At 37.1% G+C, this 19,760-nt stretch overlaps 1 protein-coding gene and 1 long non-coding RNA gene across 9 annotated transcripts in view; one reads left to right on the forward strand and one right to left on the reverse strand.

Moving 5' to 3' along the window:
- Nucleotides 1–4,539: 4,539 nt before the first annotated feature.
- Nucleotides 4,540–18,494, reverse strand: LOC102999452 (uncharacterized). Of its 7 annotated transcripts, XR_009005721.1 has the most exons (7): nucleotides 18,228–18,384; nucleotides 17,719–17,853; nucleotides 14,311–14,405; nucleotides 13,659–13,754; nucleotides 12,777–12,860; nucleotides 10,400–10,541; nucleotides 4,540–5,445 (listed from the first exon to the last, which is right to left on the reverse strand). It is a non-coding gene; the product is annotated as an uncharacterized LOC102999452 (long non-coding RNA). The 7 variants fall into 7 exon arrangements; XR_009005722.1 differs by lacking the exon at nucleotides 12,777–12,860; XR_003623128.2 differs by having other exon boundaries at nucleotides 10,400–12,860.
- ATAD1 (ATPase family AAA domain containing 1) overlaps nucleotides 18,471–19,760 on the forward strand; it is a 52,619-nt gene continuing 51,329 nt past the window's right edge. Inside the window, exon 1 of one of the 2 annotated variants that reach the window (XM_007179155.3) lies at nucleotides 18,471–18,586. In XM_007179155.3, coding sequence (XP_007179217.3) covers nucleotides 18,471–18,586 — 116 coding nt within the window. The remainder of the gene's footprint in view (nucleotides 18,587–19,760) is intronic. The other variant, XM_057531415.1, reaches the window with a different exon arrangement.

The following is a 19,760-nucleotide window of genomic DNA, read 5'->3' on the forward strand; positions in this document are numbered from 1 at the left end:
CCATGGACTAGATAGCTTCCTGAATAATGTCTCCTACAAACTAGAAGGATGATAGTTCCAGCTGAACTATACAAAGAGCAAACTAGCAACGGGCTTCCCAAGAACCGGCCTCATTCACAGTTGTCAGAAGGTACAGTACCTCTAGACTCTCTAGTTTAAACCCTGCCAACTCCTAACTACATCTCAGTCTTTGCTTCAGTGTAGCTAGTCCCACTTCCCATTAAGTTTCTTGGAGGTTAAAAAATAATTCTTTGTACAAAGGTGTAAACCTCTGTACTTCTCACAATGCCTAGCACAGTTTTTTTACATATCAGATAGACACTCAGTAAGTATTTATAAACTCAATGACTAGAAGACTGCACACTGTTTCAAATATATACATAAACATACAAATATAACTTATCAACTGAATATAACATAATCCTCAGATAATAATATCCATGTATTATATTTTGTTACCATATCATGTTATATAAACCTTTCTTTCTATACTTTGGTGTAGGATATTATCTGCAAAGACTTTAATCACTATTTCCATTTTTTGTTTCCCAGAGGGAACATCAACAGAGCAAATGTCAGACTTAGTTAATAATCTGTGCCCTGAAGGGGGAAAAAAAGGTCTATGAGGCCTTTTTAATCACAAAGCAAACATAGTAATGTACCTTTTCCTCAGTTGCAGCATAAATAACCAAAATTCCCGGGAATGTGGACTCCTACTTTTATGCAGGAGGCTAACTTTTCTCTTTCAAACAAGTTCTGATGAAATTATCATTTTCTAACATTTCTCGTTGAATGTCTCTAAGATGGAAGTGGCCAAATCACAACTGAGTTTGAGTTCACAAATTATCCTTACCAACCCTGGAACAATGTAGTGCTTTATTACAACTCTAGTGTGAGACGGGAAAACTATAGTATTCTTATTCTAGAATAAGTAATAACCTTTTTATTTTCAAGTGACCCAAGCAAAGTTAAGCCATGTCTTCTGGCCAACAGTGGCAGAGCTAAAGCACAGCCCTGGGGAGGACAACATGGAAGGGCAGAATAGGAATGGGAATGGAACAAGAGTACAAGGAAAAGATGAGGGGATGAAGGTGGATAATGGAAAGGTGCTCCCTTCAAGGATCAGCTTCTTCTTTAAACCCTGCTCTACTGATTAACCAAGTTCACAGATGGAAAAAAATTGTGAAGAAAGGAAGAAGACAAGGGAACAGATAAGATGGAAAAGATCAGTGGGGGACAAAAAGAAAAGAAAGAAGTCCATCTGGTGGAGAGCAATAGAGCATAACATGAAATTGCCTTAGGTACCAAAGCTCACTGATCTATTCTAGAGTCTTCAGCCCACTTGAGACAGACACCTAGTTCTAGCCTAGTTCCACTCCAATTATGAGGCCTTGTCCTTCTTTTATGATGGGTAAGAATTATTAGTGTTTTGTTTATTTTCTTATATGAATTTATTTAAAACTATTATCTGCAAAAGATAAGCAAACTCCTTTACCTTCCTTCTACTCAATTACATATATTTATTCAGCACTACTCTCATTTCTCATTTTTTCCCACACTGTAAGTGAAAGAAATGAACTTTTGGCTTCTAACCATATGTCTTTGAAGTAAGCTTCTCAAAGACATAAAAATTGGTCCAAACAGGACCTAGGTCACTTAGCCTTGAGATTATTTATAGTGAAACATTAAGCAAATTTAGTCAAGGAGACCAGGGACCAAATAATCAAGCAGTATATTAATCCAAAACATAGGCATATCAAAATTATCAAAATATATATTTGAGGTATGTTATAAGTAAACAATAAAAACTTAGTTGGTTCTCTAGAGCTACTAGTCTGGTTTTGGGAGAAGCCCTCCAGTTCTGGCTTAAAGAGCAGGAAAAGCATTTCCTAATGCTCAGAAAGACTAGGAGAAATCTGCCATTTTTTGTTCCTGTCTCTTGTTCTCTAGTGCCCCAGGCCCCAGGAAATCCTGCCAGCCCAGCAGTGGCAATGACTACAATGGGCACCAAAATCTCTGAGAGAGGGGAACCTTCCTCTAAGGAGAAGCTGTGGTTTCAGAAGAATGGGCAGAATGCCGGTTGCTTTTTTTTTCTGTCCATCTACTGACTGGCCCTGGACATGGCACAGTCCCAGCGAGTATGCAGCAGCGCAGGATCACTGAAGCACTAGCTTTCTGGCTGTAAGGCTAAAAGAGGAAGTCTAGGAAGCCAGAAAGTACCAGAGATCATGGAGACGGAGGAGCTCAGGAAAGTAACAAAGTTGATTATAAACACCTAGGCTCACCTTCAAGCTGCACAAGGGTGGATCTGATCCTAAACAGCATACCAAAGGCTTTGAAGGCTATACCACTGCACATGTCTCAGACTGATCACTGAGTGTGGCACACATAGTAGATAGATCTGAACAGTACCACAAATATTTTGAAAACAAAATTGACATTGAAACTAGAACCTACAGGAGTTTGGTTGAAATTTGTGGCCTGAATACAACCAGCTCTATTGCCTGCTAAAACAAAAAATATCAATATTCTCCATAGGATTTAAACAAAAGCCAGAGTCTTAAATTATTTTTTTTAATAGAATTTCTAGAAGTTGAATTTTTGTTTAAAGCTCATTTGGCCAAAAAGTTTGCTTTTATGTTGCCCATATTTTATTTTATTTTTTATCTATTTATTTAGTTTTAGCATCTTTATTGGAGTATAATTGCTTTACAATGGTGTGTTAGTTTCTGCTGTATAACAAAGTGAGTCAGCTATACATATACATATATCCCCATATCCCCTCCCTCTTGTGTCTCCCTCCCACCCTCCCTATCCCACCCCTCTAGGTGGTCACAAAGCACCAAGCTGATCTCCCTGTGCTATGCAGCTGCTTCCCACTAGCTATTTATTTTACATTTGGTAGTGTATATATGTCCATGCCACTCTCTCACTTCGTCCCTGCTTACCCTTCCCCCTTCCTGTGTCCTCAAGTCCATTCTCTACGTCTGCATCTTTATTCCTGTCCTGCCCCTAGGTTCTTCAGAACCTTTTTTTTTTTTTAGATTCCATACATATGTGTTAGCATATGGTATTTGTTTTTCTCTTTCTGACTTACTTCACTCTGTATGACAGACTCTAGGTCCATCCTCCTCACTACAAATAACTCAATTTCGTTTCTTTTTATGGCTGAGTAATATTCCGTTGTATATATGTGCTACATCTTCTTTATCCATTCATCTGTCGATGGACACTTAAGTTGCTTCCATGTCCTGGCTATTGTAAATAATTCTGCAATGAACAGTGTGGCACATGCAGAGTCTTATAATATTTTAAATGTCTGGGATATAATTAAAATTATTCAGCATACAAAATAACAAGGAAAATCTAAACTCACATGGGAAAAGACAATTCAGGGGCCAACACTGAGATGACATAGATGCTGAAATTAGCTAACAAAAGCTTTAAAGCAGTTATTATAAAAGCATAACAGGAAGCAAGAGAAAGGAATGCAAAGAAATAGAAGATATGAAGAACTAAACTGAAATTGTAGAACTGAAAAATACAATAACTAAAATAAAGAAATCATTGGATGGACTCAATCATAGAATGGAGATGACAGGGGAAACAGTCAGTGAATTTGAAGATAACTCAGCAGAAATTATTCAATCTGAACAATGAGAAAAAATAGGGGGTGGGAAAAAAATGAACAGCACCTCAGAGACTAGTGGGATGAAACCAAAAGATCTAATATTTGTCATTGGAGGTCCAGAAGAAGAGGAGAAAAAATACAATGCAGTAAAAAATATTTGAAAAAAATGACCAAAAAGTTCCCAAATTTGGTGAAAAACATAAACTTACAGGTTCAAGAAAGCTCAGTGAACCCTAGACAGGATAAACCCAAAGAAATCCATGCCCAAGTACATCAAAATCAAACTGCTGAAAATTGAAGGCAAAAAAAAAATCTTGAAAGTAGCTACAAAAAAATGACGAATTACTTACAGGGGAACAACAATTCAAATGATTGCAAATTTCTTATCAGAAACCATGGAGGGTAGAATTAAGTGGAACAACTTGAGGTGCTAGGGAATAAAAACAACAACCTCCTCAACCCAGAATTCTAAATCCAGCAAAAATTCCTTCATGAATGAAGTTCAAATAAACACATTCTCAGAGAAGGAAAACAAAGAGAATTCATTGCCAGCAGACCTGCTCTAAAGAATTACTAAAGGAATATCTTTAGACAGAAGGGAAAGTAAACCAGAAGGAAACCTGGAACATCAGGAATAGAAATAGTAAATCTCTAGGTAAATATAACAGACTATTCTTGATTTCCAGTGTATGTTTTCAATGTTTGTAAATGCAATACACAACTACAACATAAAGAAGGGAGTGTAAAGGGATATAAACGATGCAAAGATTTCTACATCCACTTGAAGTGGTAAAATATATTGATTCTAAGCAAACTGTGGATAATTAAATATTTATATTTTAATCCCAAGAACAATCATTAACATTTCTTTTACAAAGACATATAGTCAAAAACACAATAGATAAAATTGAATACAGCTGACCCTTGAACAACAGGAGTTTGAACTGCATGGGTCCACTTATACACAGATTTTTTACAATAGTAAATACTACAATATTACATAATCTGCAGATGTGGAACTGCAGATACGGAGGAACTGGACATGGAGGAACTGTGTATACAGAGGGTCGGCTATAAGTTACATGAAGATTTTCAACTGCATGAAGGGGCAGCACCCCTAACCTTCACGTTGTTTAAGGGTCAACTGTACTAAAAAATGTCCAACTACCTCAAAATAAGGCTGGAAAGGGAAAACAGAGAAATGAAAGAAAAAAAAGGAAACCAAGAGAAAACAAATAAAATGGCTGATCTATATCCAAATATATCAATAATTACATTAAATGGAAATGGTCTAAATATACCAGTTAAACATACAGATTGGTAGAATGGATACAAAGAACATGACCCAGCTATGTATTGTCTACAAAAAAGAAATTAAAATATATTGATATAGGTATGTTAAAAATAAAGGGGTGAAAGAATATATGACATGTGAACACTAATCAAAACCAAGTGGGAGAAGCTATATTAATATCAGACAAAGTAGATTTCAGAGCAGAGAAAATTACCAGAGATTAATAAGGACATCACAAAATGCATGAATTATATAGCACAGGGAACTCTATTCAATACTCTGTAATGGCCTATAATGGGAAAAGAATCTAAAAAAAGAGTGGATATATGTATATGTATAACAGATTCACTATGCTGTACAGCAGAAACTAACACAACATTGTAAATCAACTATACTCCAAGAAAAATTATTTAAAAAAAAAACACATGAATTAAAAACTGATAGAACTGAAAGGAGAAACAGACAAATCCACAATTTTGTTTGGAAACTTCAACACTCCTCTCTCAGCAATGGATAGAACCTGTAAACAGAAAATCAGCAAGGATATAGAAGAAATGAAAAATACCACCAACCCAAGTGAACCCAACAGATATTTATTGATTAGTTCACTCAACACTAGGCAAAATACATATTATTTTAAATGAACATGGAACAATCACCAAGACAGACAATATCTGGATCATAATACCAGCCTAAAAAAATGTGGAAGAATTGAAATCATACACAGTATGCTTCTAATCATAATAGGATTATATTAGATTTAAGTAATAGAAAATAAAGAAAATCTCCAAACATTTGTAAATAACACACTTCTAAATAATCTGTGGGTCAAAGAGGAAGTCAAAAGGGAAATGTAAAAATATTTTTAATTAAATAGAAATGAAAGTACAACATAGCAAAAATTGTGGGAGTCAGCTAAAACAAAGAGGGAAATTTACAGCATTAATTGCTTATATAAAAAAAGAAAAAAGGTCTCAAATCACTGATCTTTTCAAAAGTTTTTTTTAAAAAAAACCAAATAAAGTAGAAGGAAGGAAATAAAGCTAAGGGCAGAAATGAATAAAATTGAAAACAAAATAGAGAAAAATCCATAAAATAAAAAACTGGTTCTTTGAGATCAATGAAATCCATAAAACTCAATGAAATTCATAAACAGAAGACACAAACTATCAATATCAGGAATGATAAAGGATATCACCACAGACCCTGTAGACATTACAAGGATAAGGGAATACATGCATAAATATGACAATCAAGGTGAAATAGACTAATTCCTTGACAACAAACTACGAAAACTTATCAAAGAGAAAACAGATAACCTGAAGAATCCTATAACTACAGAGAAATTGAATTCATAGTTAAAAGGCTTTCAAAAAAATTTTCCTGGCCTAAATGTAGAATTCTATTAAACATTTAAAGATGAAATGATACTACACAACTCTTCCAGAAAACAGAAGAGGAGGGAACACTTCCCAACTCATTTTTATAAAACCAGCATTAATATCTCTCATAAACATTGATATGAAAGTCAAACACACTGAGCACACTGAGTCCAGAAGTATTTTTTTTTAATTATATACTACAAACAAGTGGCACTTATCCTGAAAAGGCAAGGCTGCTTCAATATTTGAAAAATCAGTCAGTGTAATCCACTATATTAGCAGATTAAAGAAGAAAAACTATATACATAATCATATCAACTGATACAGAAATAGCATTGGAAAAAATTCAACATCCATTCAAGATTTTTAAAATTCTCAGCTTACTGAGATAGAAGGGAACTTCTTCACCTCATGTACAAAAAGCCAACATCTAATGTCACACTTAGTGGTAAAATACTGAATGCTTTTCCTCAAGATCAGGAACAAGGCAAGGATGTCCTCTCTCACTGCTGTTATTTGACATTATGCTAGAATTCTTAACCAGTATAAAAAGGCAAGAATAAGAGATAAAGGCATACAGATTGAAAGGGAAGAAATTAAAATGCTCTTATTTGCAGATGACATGATTGAAACCAGAAGAAGTGACCAAAAAACAACAAAACCCAAAAAACTCCTAGCACTGAGTTAAGTACAGTCACAGGACATAAGTTAAAAACACAATAATAATTATATACCTGTATACCAGCAGTGAACAATTTAAACTGATATTTTAAAAATAATACCATTTACAATAGCTCCAAAAATATTGAAATACCTAGGAATACATTTAACAAAACATTGACAGAACAGTATCTGTATGCTGAAAACTAGAAAACATAAATGAAAGAAATCAAAGACCTAAATAAATGGAAAGACATAGCATGTTTAGGGACAGGAAGACTCAACTCCCCAATTTGATGTACAGATTTAACTCAATTTCATGAACTATCCCAGCAGAATTTTTCGAGATATAGGCAAGCTGATTCTAAAATTCATATAGAAATTCAAAGGCACTAGAGAAACCAAAATAAGTTTGAAGAAAAAGAATAAAGTTGGAGAAATCATATTACCAGATTTTTAAGTTGTACTATAAAGCTAGATTAACCAAGACAGTGTGGTACTGGTGAAGGGACAGTCACTTAGATCAGTGGAATAGACAGCCCAGAAACAGATCCATGCTCATATCCATGCAGATATAGTCAACTGATTTTTGACAAAGGTCCAAAGGATTATCTTTTCAACAAATGATATTGGACCAATTGGACATTCATATACTTAAAAATGAACCTCAACCTTAATCTCACACTTCGTACGAAAATTAACTCAAAATGTATCATAGATCTAAATGTAAAATATAAAACTATAAAACTTTTAGAAGAAACCTTTAGAGAAAATCTTCATAACCTGGGGTTAAGCAAAGAGTTCTTACACATGATACCAAAAACATGATCCATAAAAGAAAAAATGATAAGCTGGACTTAACATTTAAAACTTTATAAAAGACACTGGTAAAAGAATAAAAAGATAAGTTACAGACCAGAAGAAAATATTTGCAAATCACATACTGACAAAGGCCTTATATCTAGAATATATGAAGAATTCTCAAAACTCAACAGTAAGAAAACAAACAACCCAATTTAAAAATGAGCAAAGGACTCAAACAGACGTTTCACCAAAGTGGATAAATAGATGGCAAATAAGTTGTTAAAAAAGATACTATTATTGTCAATCATTAGGGAAATGTCAATTAAGACAATAATGAGATACCTATTAGAATACCTAAAATAAAAAATACTGATAATAACAAGTTCTGGTGAGGATACAAAACAAATTGAATGCTCATACATTCTCATGGAAATGCAAAATGGTATAGCCATTGGGGAAAACTGTTTGGCAGTCTCCCAAAAAGTTAAAAATACTCTAATCTTATGACCTAGCAATCCTACTCCTGGGTATTTACTTTAAGGAAATGAAAACTTCTGTTCACACAAAAACCTACACACAAATGTTTATAGCAGCTCTATTCACAATTACCAAAAACTGGAAACAACTTAAACGTCCTTCAACAAATGAATGGACAAACTGTGGTACATCTCTACAATGGAATACTACTCAGCAATGAAAATGAATGAACTACTGACATATGCAAATCTCAGATGAATCTCAAAGGCATGTTAAGTAAAAGAAGCCAGTCTCAAAAAGTTATATACTGTAGGATTTAATTTATATATGACATTCTCATAAAGATAAAACTACAGTGATGGAGATTAGATCCATGGTTGCCAAGGGTTGAGGAGGTAACTACAAAGGGGTAATACAAGGGAGTTTCTTAGGATAATGGAACTGTTATATATCTTGACTGTGGTTATATGAATCTATCGTATTAAATTCATAGAACTGCACACACATGCAGGTACGCACACACAATCAACTTTACTGTATGTTAATTTAAAAATAAAACTGTAATATGATGTACTGCTGTCTTAACATTTGAAAACAATTTTTATCAGAAAAAGTACATATGAGAAGATAAAAATTCAGAGGCATTCATCAATTCCTTCTCAATTATATAGCTGAAATATAAAATGAACCATTAGAAGCCTAGTCCTGCTTAGAATGGAGCTAGATATTGCTTCTAGTCAACATTTTATATTCTCATAAATCAAATCCATAGCACTCAAAAGATATTCTCTAATAATGCTTTTATAAAGTAGGTCGTAAATCCAGCAGTGTTAATTTGTCATGTTTTTCTTGCTTTTAAGGGGCCCTAACAATCCATGTAACAATTTTTCTAAATTTTAACAAATTTGGGAACAGGGCATGAGTATGAACACAGGCTCTCGAACTAAACATGCTGGTTCAAATTCTAACTCTGCTACTTACTAGCTATTTGACCTGGATAAATTACTTAATCTCTCTGTGCCTCAGTTTCCTTATCTGAAGATAATAATACTTACCACATAGGGTTATTATGACTGAGAATTAAATGAGTTAATATATGAAAAGCACTTAGAACAGTGCTTGGCACATATTAAATACCGTATCGGTGTTTGTTAAATAAAGTGCACTATGTTCTTGTCCATTTATAACTATATGACCTTACAGGTATGCCACATTATATATGATTTAATACTCAAATTATATTTGTATGACTCAAATGGAATTTTACCAGTTTATTAATTAATATGATAAAGATTTAATTGTAAGGTTCTGCACTTAAGTCTCTCCCTCAAAACTGTGACAGGTATAGCACGCAGGACTCAAGCTTTGACTCCAGCTCTAGTACAAAAGACAAACAGGCTTTAATTAATAGCAAATTCAATAGGTATTAAAAGGGTGGGTTTCAGGAAAAGGAAGCTAGTTTGATCCTAAACTGTGTTGATAAATCTCTAGTATCCACACTGGTCACACCACTCTTAAAGCATATATACCGTTCTAGATTACATGCTTAATTGATTTACACACTTAATCTGTGCAGCCCCAACGGCAAGAATCAGAACCATAGAAAAAGTTCTAGGCTCAGTAAAAGGAAGAACTAACACTGAAGAGTTCTCCAAACATGAGATGGGATACCTGAACAGCTGGTGAATTCCATGTCACTGGGAATGTTCAAATAAGCTTAATGAGCAGTTGGTGGGACATTTATGATCACAACCACCACAATCATTTACTAAATGCTTATTCTGTCTGTCCCAGGTCCTTTACATACATTATTTTCAGTCCTTTCACCAACTCCATAATGTAGTCACTATCCCCATTTTATAGGTGAGAAAACCGAGGCTCAGAGAGGTTAAATAAACTACCCCAAACACACAGCTACTAAGTTGCAAAGCTGTGATTTGATCCAGGTCCTCTAATCCCATAGCACACATTCTTTCTACAGTTCCACACCGCCTTCAGTTGAACATTCACTGACTTTAATATTCCTTTCAATCCTGAGAGAGCATGATTCCTTGAAATTATATCTTTCTAGATATATATATCTAGACCTTCCCTATCTGTTTCTATAACACTGGAGCAGGTGTCTTTATCAAGGTAAAAGATGCATCTTACCTGTGTTAATGTTGGTTTGTTACTTCTATGAGAGAGATGTGTTCCAAATTAACATACCTCCGAGTATGTCAAGACAATGAAATTAGCAATCAATTGGACTATGCAAAACAGGTGTGGAGCGTCTTACTCCTGAATTTACTTCCTAGAGGATGAGATTTTATTTAAAAAAGAGGAAAATGTTTTTTCTCTTAATAAAAGTACAAATGAACACACAAGCAGAGATAAATCTATGTCCTTACCTCTCCACCCTTCCTCTTTGGCTAGCTCTCAATTAAAACATGATTCATGAGAATCTATGTGAGTGTTTTCACTATTTGTTATAGTAATCTCTCACTAACTGGGGGCAGTGATGGTTACATTCCAGAAAAGTGCCACATTAGATAAAACCCTCATTGGCAAGTTCGATAGGGAATTCTCAAGAGAATAAAACAATAAAGTTAGTTATAAAGCAGAAAAGAATCTTTTCCCTCGGTTGTTCACGAGTTCATATTCTGAAAGTCATGATCTTCTGTGGAAGATGGAATTTATATTAACCACACTTCTTTTTTTTAAGGTTCTTGATATAGCCCTTACTGATATTTAATGCTTTGGTTTCAAGGAACTAAACTCAACCATACATACATACATAGAGATCACAGATTGTAAAATTTAAGCATACAAATAGAAAACCACATCGTGACAAAACTATGACAGGCAAAATGGTAGTTGACAAGGGAGTACACAAGTCTTGTTAGAAATCGTTATAATTTCTTAATATGTTAAAGTATACTCTGAAACCTAGAGTTCAAATTTAGCATTCATTTGTTGGATTCTAAAGGGGAGAAAATTTAAACAAGTTCTCCCACATACAGGTCAGAATGAACGAATCACAGAATCACGGAATTATGAAGTTGGTAGCACTATTTCAATTTCAGGGGCAGAAACCCAGAAAGGTACCTAACATGAGACAGGTCACAGAGCTGTCATTGAGGACTGTCATAATTTAGAATTTTTCAAGTACTGTACTCAATAATCTATATCTTGCATGCTTCAAACTATTTTGACAGAGGCTGTTTGTTGTTGTTCACCTGTCTGACACTCTGTACTTGGAAATGCTTTACTGTGTTGGGCACAGAAACGGAATTTGGGGATGATCATTAAAATGGAGTGTCATAGATCCCCACCTTCCTATGGAATGAGGAGGAAATGTCCCTCTGCAGAGATTTTTTAGTTGTCTTCTGTTTTGGGGCTGTGAATGTGTATTCATGTGCTAGAAATCCTTATGATTCTCTCAACTGAAGACATATGATTATTTACTCTCCCCCCCCCAAAAAAAACAATCACTGTATTTCATGGGTTTTTACCATTCATTTAAACTGTTTCTCTGTTTGCTTCCAAGAGTCCCAAGGAAGTGGTCAGGGGAGGCTCCTTGAATACTAGTCTGTGAGGACAACATGATAATAAACTATGGCAAGCCAGTTTATCTAGCATAAGTAGTATTGAATGATGGATGGATTGGAGTGTGGAAGGTGGAACGCTGCCCAGAGGTTCAAGAATATCTAGACAGAATTCTAACGCTGCTTTCAGTTGGTTAAAGAATCATTAGCATCTCTTCAGCTTTTTGCAAAACACCAAAGGGGAAGAAAACACTGTTGGGGAGTCGACCTCTTTGTCTCCTTTCCTTTACTGTCCCTTTTTCTGATCTCTCGTTTACTTGGGAATTCAGAAAATATAAAGAAATGGGTGTGGGGCATGTCTCTGGCTCCAGGCCTTATATGGGCATTCAAAGCTCTCAGAATGGTTCTGGCATTTAAACTTAATAAGCAGCAGGCTAGAAAGGAGAAAGGTTTGTGAAACTCTACCAGGTATACTATTCTGAAGTTGAGTGGGACTTGGAGCACTGCTAACTTAGTATACTTGATTTGTTTCCTGCACTTCTCTAACTCAAGTTACATACAGACTTTGCTTTTTTTTTTCCTTACTCCTTTGTTTTGTTTTTCTGTTTCCAGAAACACTGGCAATAAACAGGTGGGGAGGGCAAATTTAACATTAGCTTGCTAGTACGCTACTGTTGGGCCTCTCTAAGATGAAACAAGGTCTAGTAGATATTTCATCCCTAAACATCTAAAATTAGCAAGTTTTGCCCTTGCCTTTGCCTTTGGAAGCCATGCACTCAGTCTCTAAACAGGATATTCCATTTCTTTTGCTCAGTAGAACTCCCTCAATTTTAGGAGCATTTCCATGAGTTACACATAGTAAATATTTTTTTAAAAACATGTTATGTTCAAATGAATTAAATATTGTATGAAGAATAGCAGCTCTGATGTTATGATAGTCCTCAAGGGTAACAAAAAGGTTATAGTTTGCAAAGAAATGATAAGACATGCAAAGGATTGACCTCTAAAATCTCAAATCTGGTTCAGCATTTCACTTTCATCCGTTGAACTAATTTCTTTCTTCTGTGCAAAAGTCACTCAGCAATCTAAGTAAGGAAGTTTTCCCAAAACAAATAATGAATAGAGATGAAAGATAGGTTAAACCTCTAGCTTAAAAAAAAATCAGTAGTGCTATAAAGACTTGCATTTTCACAAGACATTTGAGTCTTCAGAACTCCACGAGAACAAGAACTGTAAGCTCAATAAATGGTTGTTATTAGACAGGTGAGAACGACGGCCAATATTAATGATGGTCTTCAGTGAACTGAGAAATATCCAGATGTCATTTTCATGGATTGACCAATATTTTAAACTTATTTGTCTGGGGGGGTCACAAGGATGGAATCTTACAGGTTTTATATAACTATCATTAATGGTTTATAGAATACTAATCAGTAAGACTCACTCAGAGGGGTGTATTAAAACTGAGAATGAGAGAACTAAGAGGTCAAAGAGACAGAGGCATGGCCTCTTCATAAGTCAGAGAAGATAAACATTCCCAGACAAGATGCCACAGTTGACAACTTGAGAGGTGAAGTCCTCATGCAAACACTAAGGAGATATGAAGGAATCTTTGTCCATACAGGGCTTCTGGAAATGAGAGAATATCACTTCATAGTATAATGAAAATAACATCTGAGGTATTACAACGGCATGTTTATTGAGCACTTGCTAAGTGCCAGGCATAGAGTTCAGCAGTTGCCATGCACTGTCTCATTTAATTCTCAGTGCAACTCCATGGTGTGAGTACCGCTTTTGTCCCTGTATTAAGGGTGAGGAACTTGAGGCTTAGAGAGCTTAATAACTTGCCCAAAGTCACAGAGCTAGTAAATAACAGATCTTACATCTAAAGCCAAGTCTCTTGGGCTGCAATGTCCATGTTCTTAAACCCTATGGATACCTGATGGGACTGGTCTCTGGTGGACACATCAGACACAGACCTGTGATGACAGGACAATAATATAATTATGGTCAGTAAAATGCTTTGATTGCACATGTCCTTATCTTTGGACCATTTGCCTTTCTTTCCTCTTTTTCCCTCCCTGGTCACCGTAAATCTATTAGAATGGTGCCTGAAAAGCTTCATTCAATATGTCAGATTGGTGGGGGGAATCAGTTAATTAAAACATTTGTTAAGCCCCTCCTATGTCCTAGGCATCCTCTTTTTTCAAGAACTGCACATCTGATAGGAGAATACAGAAACTTAAACCCCAATTATAATTCTGTGAGATGAGTACTATGCCAGTGCTATGGACACAAATTTTAGTCCTTAGAAAATAAAACATCTTGGATTCTTCTTGTCCATTTTAGCTTCACTTATGCTACAAGGTTACAAGTTATTCTGGCTAATAGAGAAAAGGGGGTGGGGGAGGTTTTATGCAATCTTAACTTTTAAAATGTTAAGCACAAGCTTAACAAAAAGTATTATTTTCCAAATACTTTCAAGGGCATTTTCCTAGAATCAGGTAAATGAGAGCAAGCAAATGACCTACTTACGGCAAAAAATGCTCCAGGTTATAAAGGATGGGAAGCCAAGTGCATCCTGGAAACCACAGCATCTGGTCTTGTTTTATGCTTCATCTATCAATCTGCTGTTACAGGAATTGAGAATTAATGTTTCAACTACTGTTTCTTCTATTTTGACTGATGAATTCATATCTTTGTTATTCTTACCCAATCTCTCCCAACTCCTCTCCCACTAAAAAAAAAAAAATCATATGGAAGGGCATTTAGGAAGGGCCCAAACAAATCCTAGGGAGCTTACTCTTTCATTTATGCCTTAAAGCTCTTGCTAATGTAAGGTTACAGTAAGGTTAGACATCTTCCCAAGCAATTCCCTGGTCTGATCCATCCTGACTTTCCACAGATAGTATCACCTGAACAGTCTATTTTCAGTACTATATTAAAGCTAAACAACAAAATATTGCAGATTTAAAAGAAATATCTAAGTTCTAGAAAATGTTTCTTGGTAGCATAAACTGTAAAAAATGTACAACTGGCAGTAGTGCTTGAGAAAAAGGATTATGAAGCAATGTAAGACTGTTTGTGGATTAGTGCTACCCTGATAATATGAGAAAATTACATATACACTAATTTCTATATACACTAATTTTAAATTATGTACAAAGTTTAAAAACATAAAAACATGAAAAGTAGATTTACAACAATATGTTCTTTGAACTTTGCTGTTGAGTCTTTTCAGCTCTTGTGCTTTTTATAGAATGAAGCTATCAATTCATCTTTCCACTCCTTCCAATCTGTTGAAATTTTAATTTTCCATTATTTTTGCCTTGATTCCATCTTACTCTTTCTGCTGGAGCTTCAAGCACCTAATCTTAGCCTTTCTCAGTGCTTTCATGGCTTTAGATACAGCTTCATATTCTTGCTTTACTCTTCTTTCCCCACCCATTCTATTATTTAACTTATCAAAATAATAAGATTATTTTTTCCAATGAAATATTTTTAAAAGAACCAAGGTTACCAAGTGACTCTTATACTGGCGAAATTACTGCTATATAATTTTATCTATTTGTTGAAGTTCTGCTCTTTCTAAATCACTGTCAAGTGAATCATTTCTCATGCGCAATGAAAAGGGTCAGGTTTACCATGTTTATTTATCCAAAGATTTCAGATTTGTTTTTCCTTCCAAAGACATTTTATTCTGAATCTTGTCATGAGGCTTCCTTGCCTTGATTTCTTGATGTATCCCAGCTGGCTTAATGGTTCAGCTAACCAGATAGGCTTTGGGTCCTGGGGCAGAAGAGATTTTTGCAAAAATACATCTAAAATTATCACTGACTAGGGCAGAGTTTGTCAAAGTGTGGTCCCAAACTACCTATATCCAAATCATCTCAGATGCTTATTCAAAATGCAAATACCTGGGCCAAAACCCAGAGCAGTTAAATGGGAGCCTTTAATGCTGGGACCTGGGAACCTGCATTTTGCCAAATTGTCCAAGTGAATAGACTCACAGTGAAATTCTACAGCTCCTAATCTAAGGCATCCTTTCCCCTTCAAGGGTCCAGTGCAATGATTGACCTTGGCTACAGAGCAAACTTATCACACCTCCATCCAACTAACAAAAACAAAGGAAAATTCACTTCCCTGAGGAGAGAACTGCCATTAACTGCCTTAAGAGGCATTAATTTAAAAACAAACAAAAACTTTCTACAGTAAATATAACTATTTTTAATATCTTGATTCTGACATCATGGAGGGAAGGCTCAGAAGGTCTACCAAAAATCTGTTGTAATAATTTCCTGATTATTATTACACATAATGAATTATTTATTGAGCCCCTACTGTGGGCCAAATATGGTGTGTTGTGCTGCCAGGGATTATATAAAGGTATCCTGGGATGAAAAGCATATGTTCACTCAGCTCTATTCTGGAAGAATCTAGCTGATTTAGTGATTGCTGGAAATGAATGTGCATGGTATATGGGAAGACAGTCATTTGATGTCTTAGGGCCCAGACATAGGAGGCTTCCTAAGGATTTGCTAAATGAAAATTAGGTCCAAAAAGTATAGATGTAGGTACTCAGTTTATAGCCAAACCACTGGAAAAGGAATGAGCAGCAATATTTATTTGGGGGCATGTAGACTCTTTATGGTCAGCCTTGATTACTTTATCCACCATTTCCTTTCCTGTGCAATCATACCGCAGATATTAAGCAGATGAATTGAGTCTAGATGCAACCATACTGAGAGCTCCACCTGATTCTAGAGTTCATTTAGGATGTCCCTAGTAGGGTGACCAACTCCTCATGGCTTGCCTGAGATGTTCCCTGTATTGGCATTTGAAGTCCTATGTCCTAGAAATCCCTTTAATGTCAGACAAACTGGGTAGGTTGGTTATCCTGGCCCTTAGAGTTAAGCAGGTGAGGCTCTTAGTTGACCCAGCTTCACTCAGTGGATGATGGAAATCCATTACCATCTTGAATTTCTCAGCTTATTTTCCTTACCAGTGGGTATGATTATCCTCACGAGCCACAAAACCTAAAGTTCTTTCCTTCAATAACCTCTACCTTTTAGCTCTGTCAAGGCATACATAGTCCCACGAGCATCCCAAGCAATGACTCAGATTGAGGATAATCACTGGGACCCAGTGGAGAGTCTCTTCTAAGGCTGCAGAACACATGGCTTGTGTTTACTTGTAAATATTATCCTGGTCTCATAATCATTCTGAGATGAATAATCAGACTAGCACTCCCAAACCTAGCTTCATATCAATTTTTTTAGAATTATTTTATGGTTGTGGACACACAAAAATAGACAAAAAGGCATGGATGCAAAACAAGAACCACTTACCGTATTATATTCCATTCTGATACTTGTCAATAAACCCAATCACAGTTTTTAAACATTTGTGCATTCCTGTCACCCCATCCTTATGCTTTAAAGCCTTAAGATTTTGTCATTTCATGGTCTTACCTCTTTCACCTAGATTTTAAAATTTAACTGGTATCAAATTACTATTTCAAAGAGAGAATGTAAAGTGTAGGATTTGAATCAGATCTAGGTCCCAATGAAATTTTGCCACTTCTTAGGTGCATTAACTTAAAAAAGTTTATTGCTCTAAGCTTTAAAATTTGCTCATCTATAAATAATAAATAAAGAGAAAATAATGGCTATTTTAGAGGATTGGGTTTTTTGAGGAATTCAGGTTACGGATGTGAAGCACGAAGAAGCATATTGCCTGACACGTAGTAGACATTCAGTAAACTGTAGCTATTATCATCACTACAGTATCACAAGCTTGTAACAAGGGTAGCATTCACTACATTCAACAATCAGGCTGCAGAATTTTAGCCATCAAGGATGACGCCTAAATCAGAGAGGCACAAACTGCCTTCCCGAGAAGCGTAGTAAGAGGAACTGTCCCATTACTTCATAGTCTCACCACCTCTGTCTGAAGGAAGTGATGCTTCTTATATCTGGGGACAATGTCTAATGTAGTCTCGCCCCTGGCAGCCTGTGCTCAGGAGGCGCTGGCTTTCAGATTTGCTCCCTGGGGACCTCTGGTGCCTCATCTCTCATTCTGCAAAGGGAAAGAAAGGGGTAAAAGAAAAAGGGAAGTCACCGAAGTGCAAAACCTGTTACCAGATGTCCTCTTTTGTCCCTACTACCAGGCCTGCCCGGGTAGGCTGCAGAATCGTTCAGCAGAAAGATTTTCAGGCGCCACCCCCAGGTGTTCGTCGGAGCAGACAAGGGAGAGGAGGGTGAGCTCACCCTAAAAACTGAAAGACAGATGGTGAGGCGTGGGGGGTTGGCCATGCGCGTCAGAGCTTTGGCTAAAGGACAGAACAGCAGCGTGCGGGTTTGCAGCCGGGGTTGGAGGGGCGGGCGAAGGGCGTAGGTAAGGATCAAGCAGAAGTGAAGGAAGAACTTCTTTGCGGGGAACACAGAACACACTTTGCACTCTCACGAAGCCTCCCGGATTTGTCAGTGTTGCGACAGGAGCCCGAGAGCAGGGCACGGACTTTATGTGACAAGCGCCTGCCCCAATTCCATCTCCGAGACTCAGCTAAACTCAGAGGTTCCGCCCAGCAGATAGCAGGTTAGGAATCTGGAGCGTGACCTCACTAACGCCGAACACCGCCACACCAGTTCCAAAACCCGGAAACGCGCTCCTCCAGGCCTCAGCCGCGGTGGCGCATGCTCCGTGCGAGGGGGCGGGCCGCGACTCCCCCCGGAAGAGTTCTTTCCCAGGCGGCGTTTCCTTCCTGTATGAGGCTCCTAGGGCTTCTTGCGGCCGCAGTTCTGCCCGGGGGGTGAGTAGCGGGTTTCCGCGGGGCGTCGTGGGACGGGCGAAGGGTCCCGCTGAGGTCCTTTAGGGACTGGCTCGGGTCCGGGGAGCTGAGTGGGAAAGGTCACCCCGCCGCCCTTCCATGCCCCACCTCATTGCCGCCCCTCAGCTTCTCGCAGCCCTTCGTCTCCAGCGGATTAACCTCCAAGGGCGTCCCGGGCTCCGCCTTGGCTTTCGGCCCGGCGTAGGCCCTTAGGTCTCCGTTAGCGCTGCCCCCAAGAGTTAGGCCATTTCCAGGGAATCTCTGTAGGCAGCCGGGTCGCTGCGGGGGCTTGAGGTCGTTCCGGGCGACCTCAGAACCGGGGTCCTAGGCAAAGGCGGCCAGAATGAAGCGGGTCTGATTGTCGCACAGGCACTGCTACCACCTAGTGCAAAAGTGAAGGAGGTTCTTCAAGCCTAGGCACGCCTTCATAGAGGATGGTGGTGTTAATAATAACCTGTCCTTTATGTGAAGGTTGGCAGGCTTTCATTGTCATAGGCTGTGTTCATAGGGCCTTGATGTCTGGGAAACTGGGACTTCTGGGGTTGAGAAAAACTTTGTAAAACACTGCGGTGAATTAGAGAAATGCTATGGTATGAATACTCTATTCTTGGTCCTTAACCTGTCAGTAAACTGCTCATTGACTAGGTGGTACAATTTTTAATTTTTCTACCCTGAAATGGAGAACTCTTTAAAATGAAAGTATTTGGTATCATATTTGCCTAACAGATAGCTCTGAATTACAGTGTTTTGCCATATTTCTTGTACATGGCACTATCTATGTTTATGTGTATATTTGTGTATTTGTTGATCCTGATGTTTATACAGAATTGAAATACAGTCCCTACTGTTGTATGCATGTGCAACTTTTATTATATATTCTGCTGTAATGGTATTGTTACCGTAACGGCCTTACATTGCAGGCATATCTATGTCGTATGAATGATAAGTGAGTGTATAATAAAGTGTATACAGTTACAACTTACAAGGAGAAGTTTCAGTTTCATTTCAGGATTTTGAAGTCATTTTAAAAGAAGGATGACTGTTTTAGAAGTGGCTATAGGTCCAGAGTACTGTATTGCGGTTCATAATTTAATTATAGTAAAGTATATCGTTAACAGAGATTCTGTGTCTTGATTTTTTAAATAGATTTAAAAAC

The sequence above is a fragment of the Balaenoptera acutorostrata genome, chromosome 16 (genome assembly GCF_949987535.1).
Source record: "Balaenoptera acutorostrata chromosome 16, mBalAcu1.1, whole genome shotgun sequence".
In the NCBI taxonomy this organism is placed as follows: Eukaryota; Metazoa; Chordata; class Mammalia; order Artiodactyla; family Balaenopteridae; genus Balaenoptera; species Balaenoptera acutorostrata.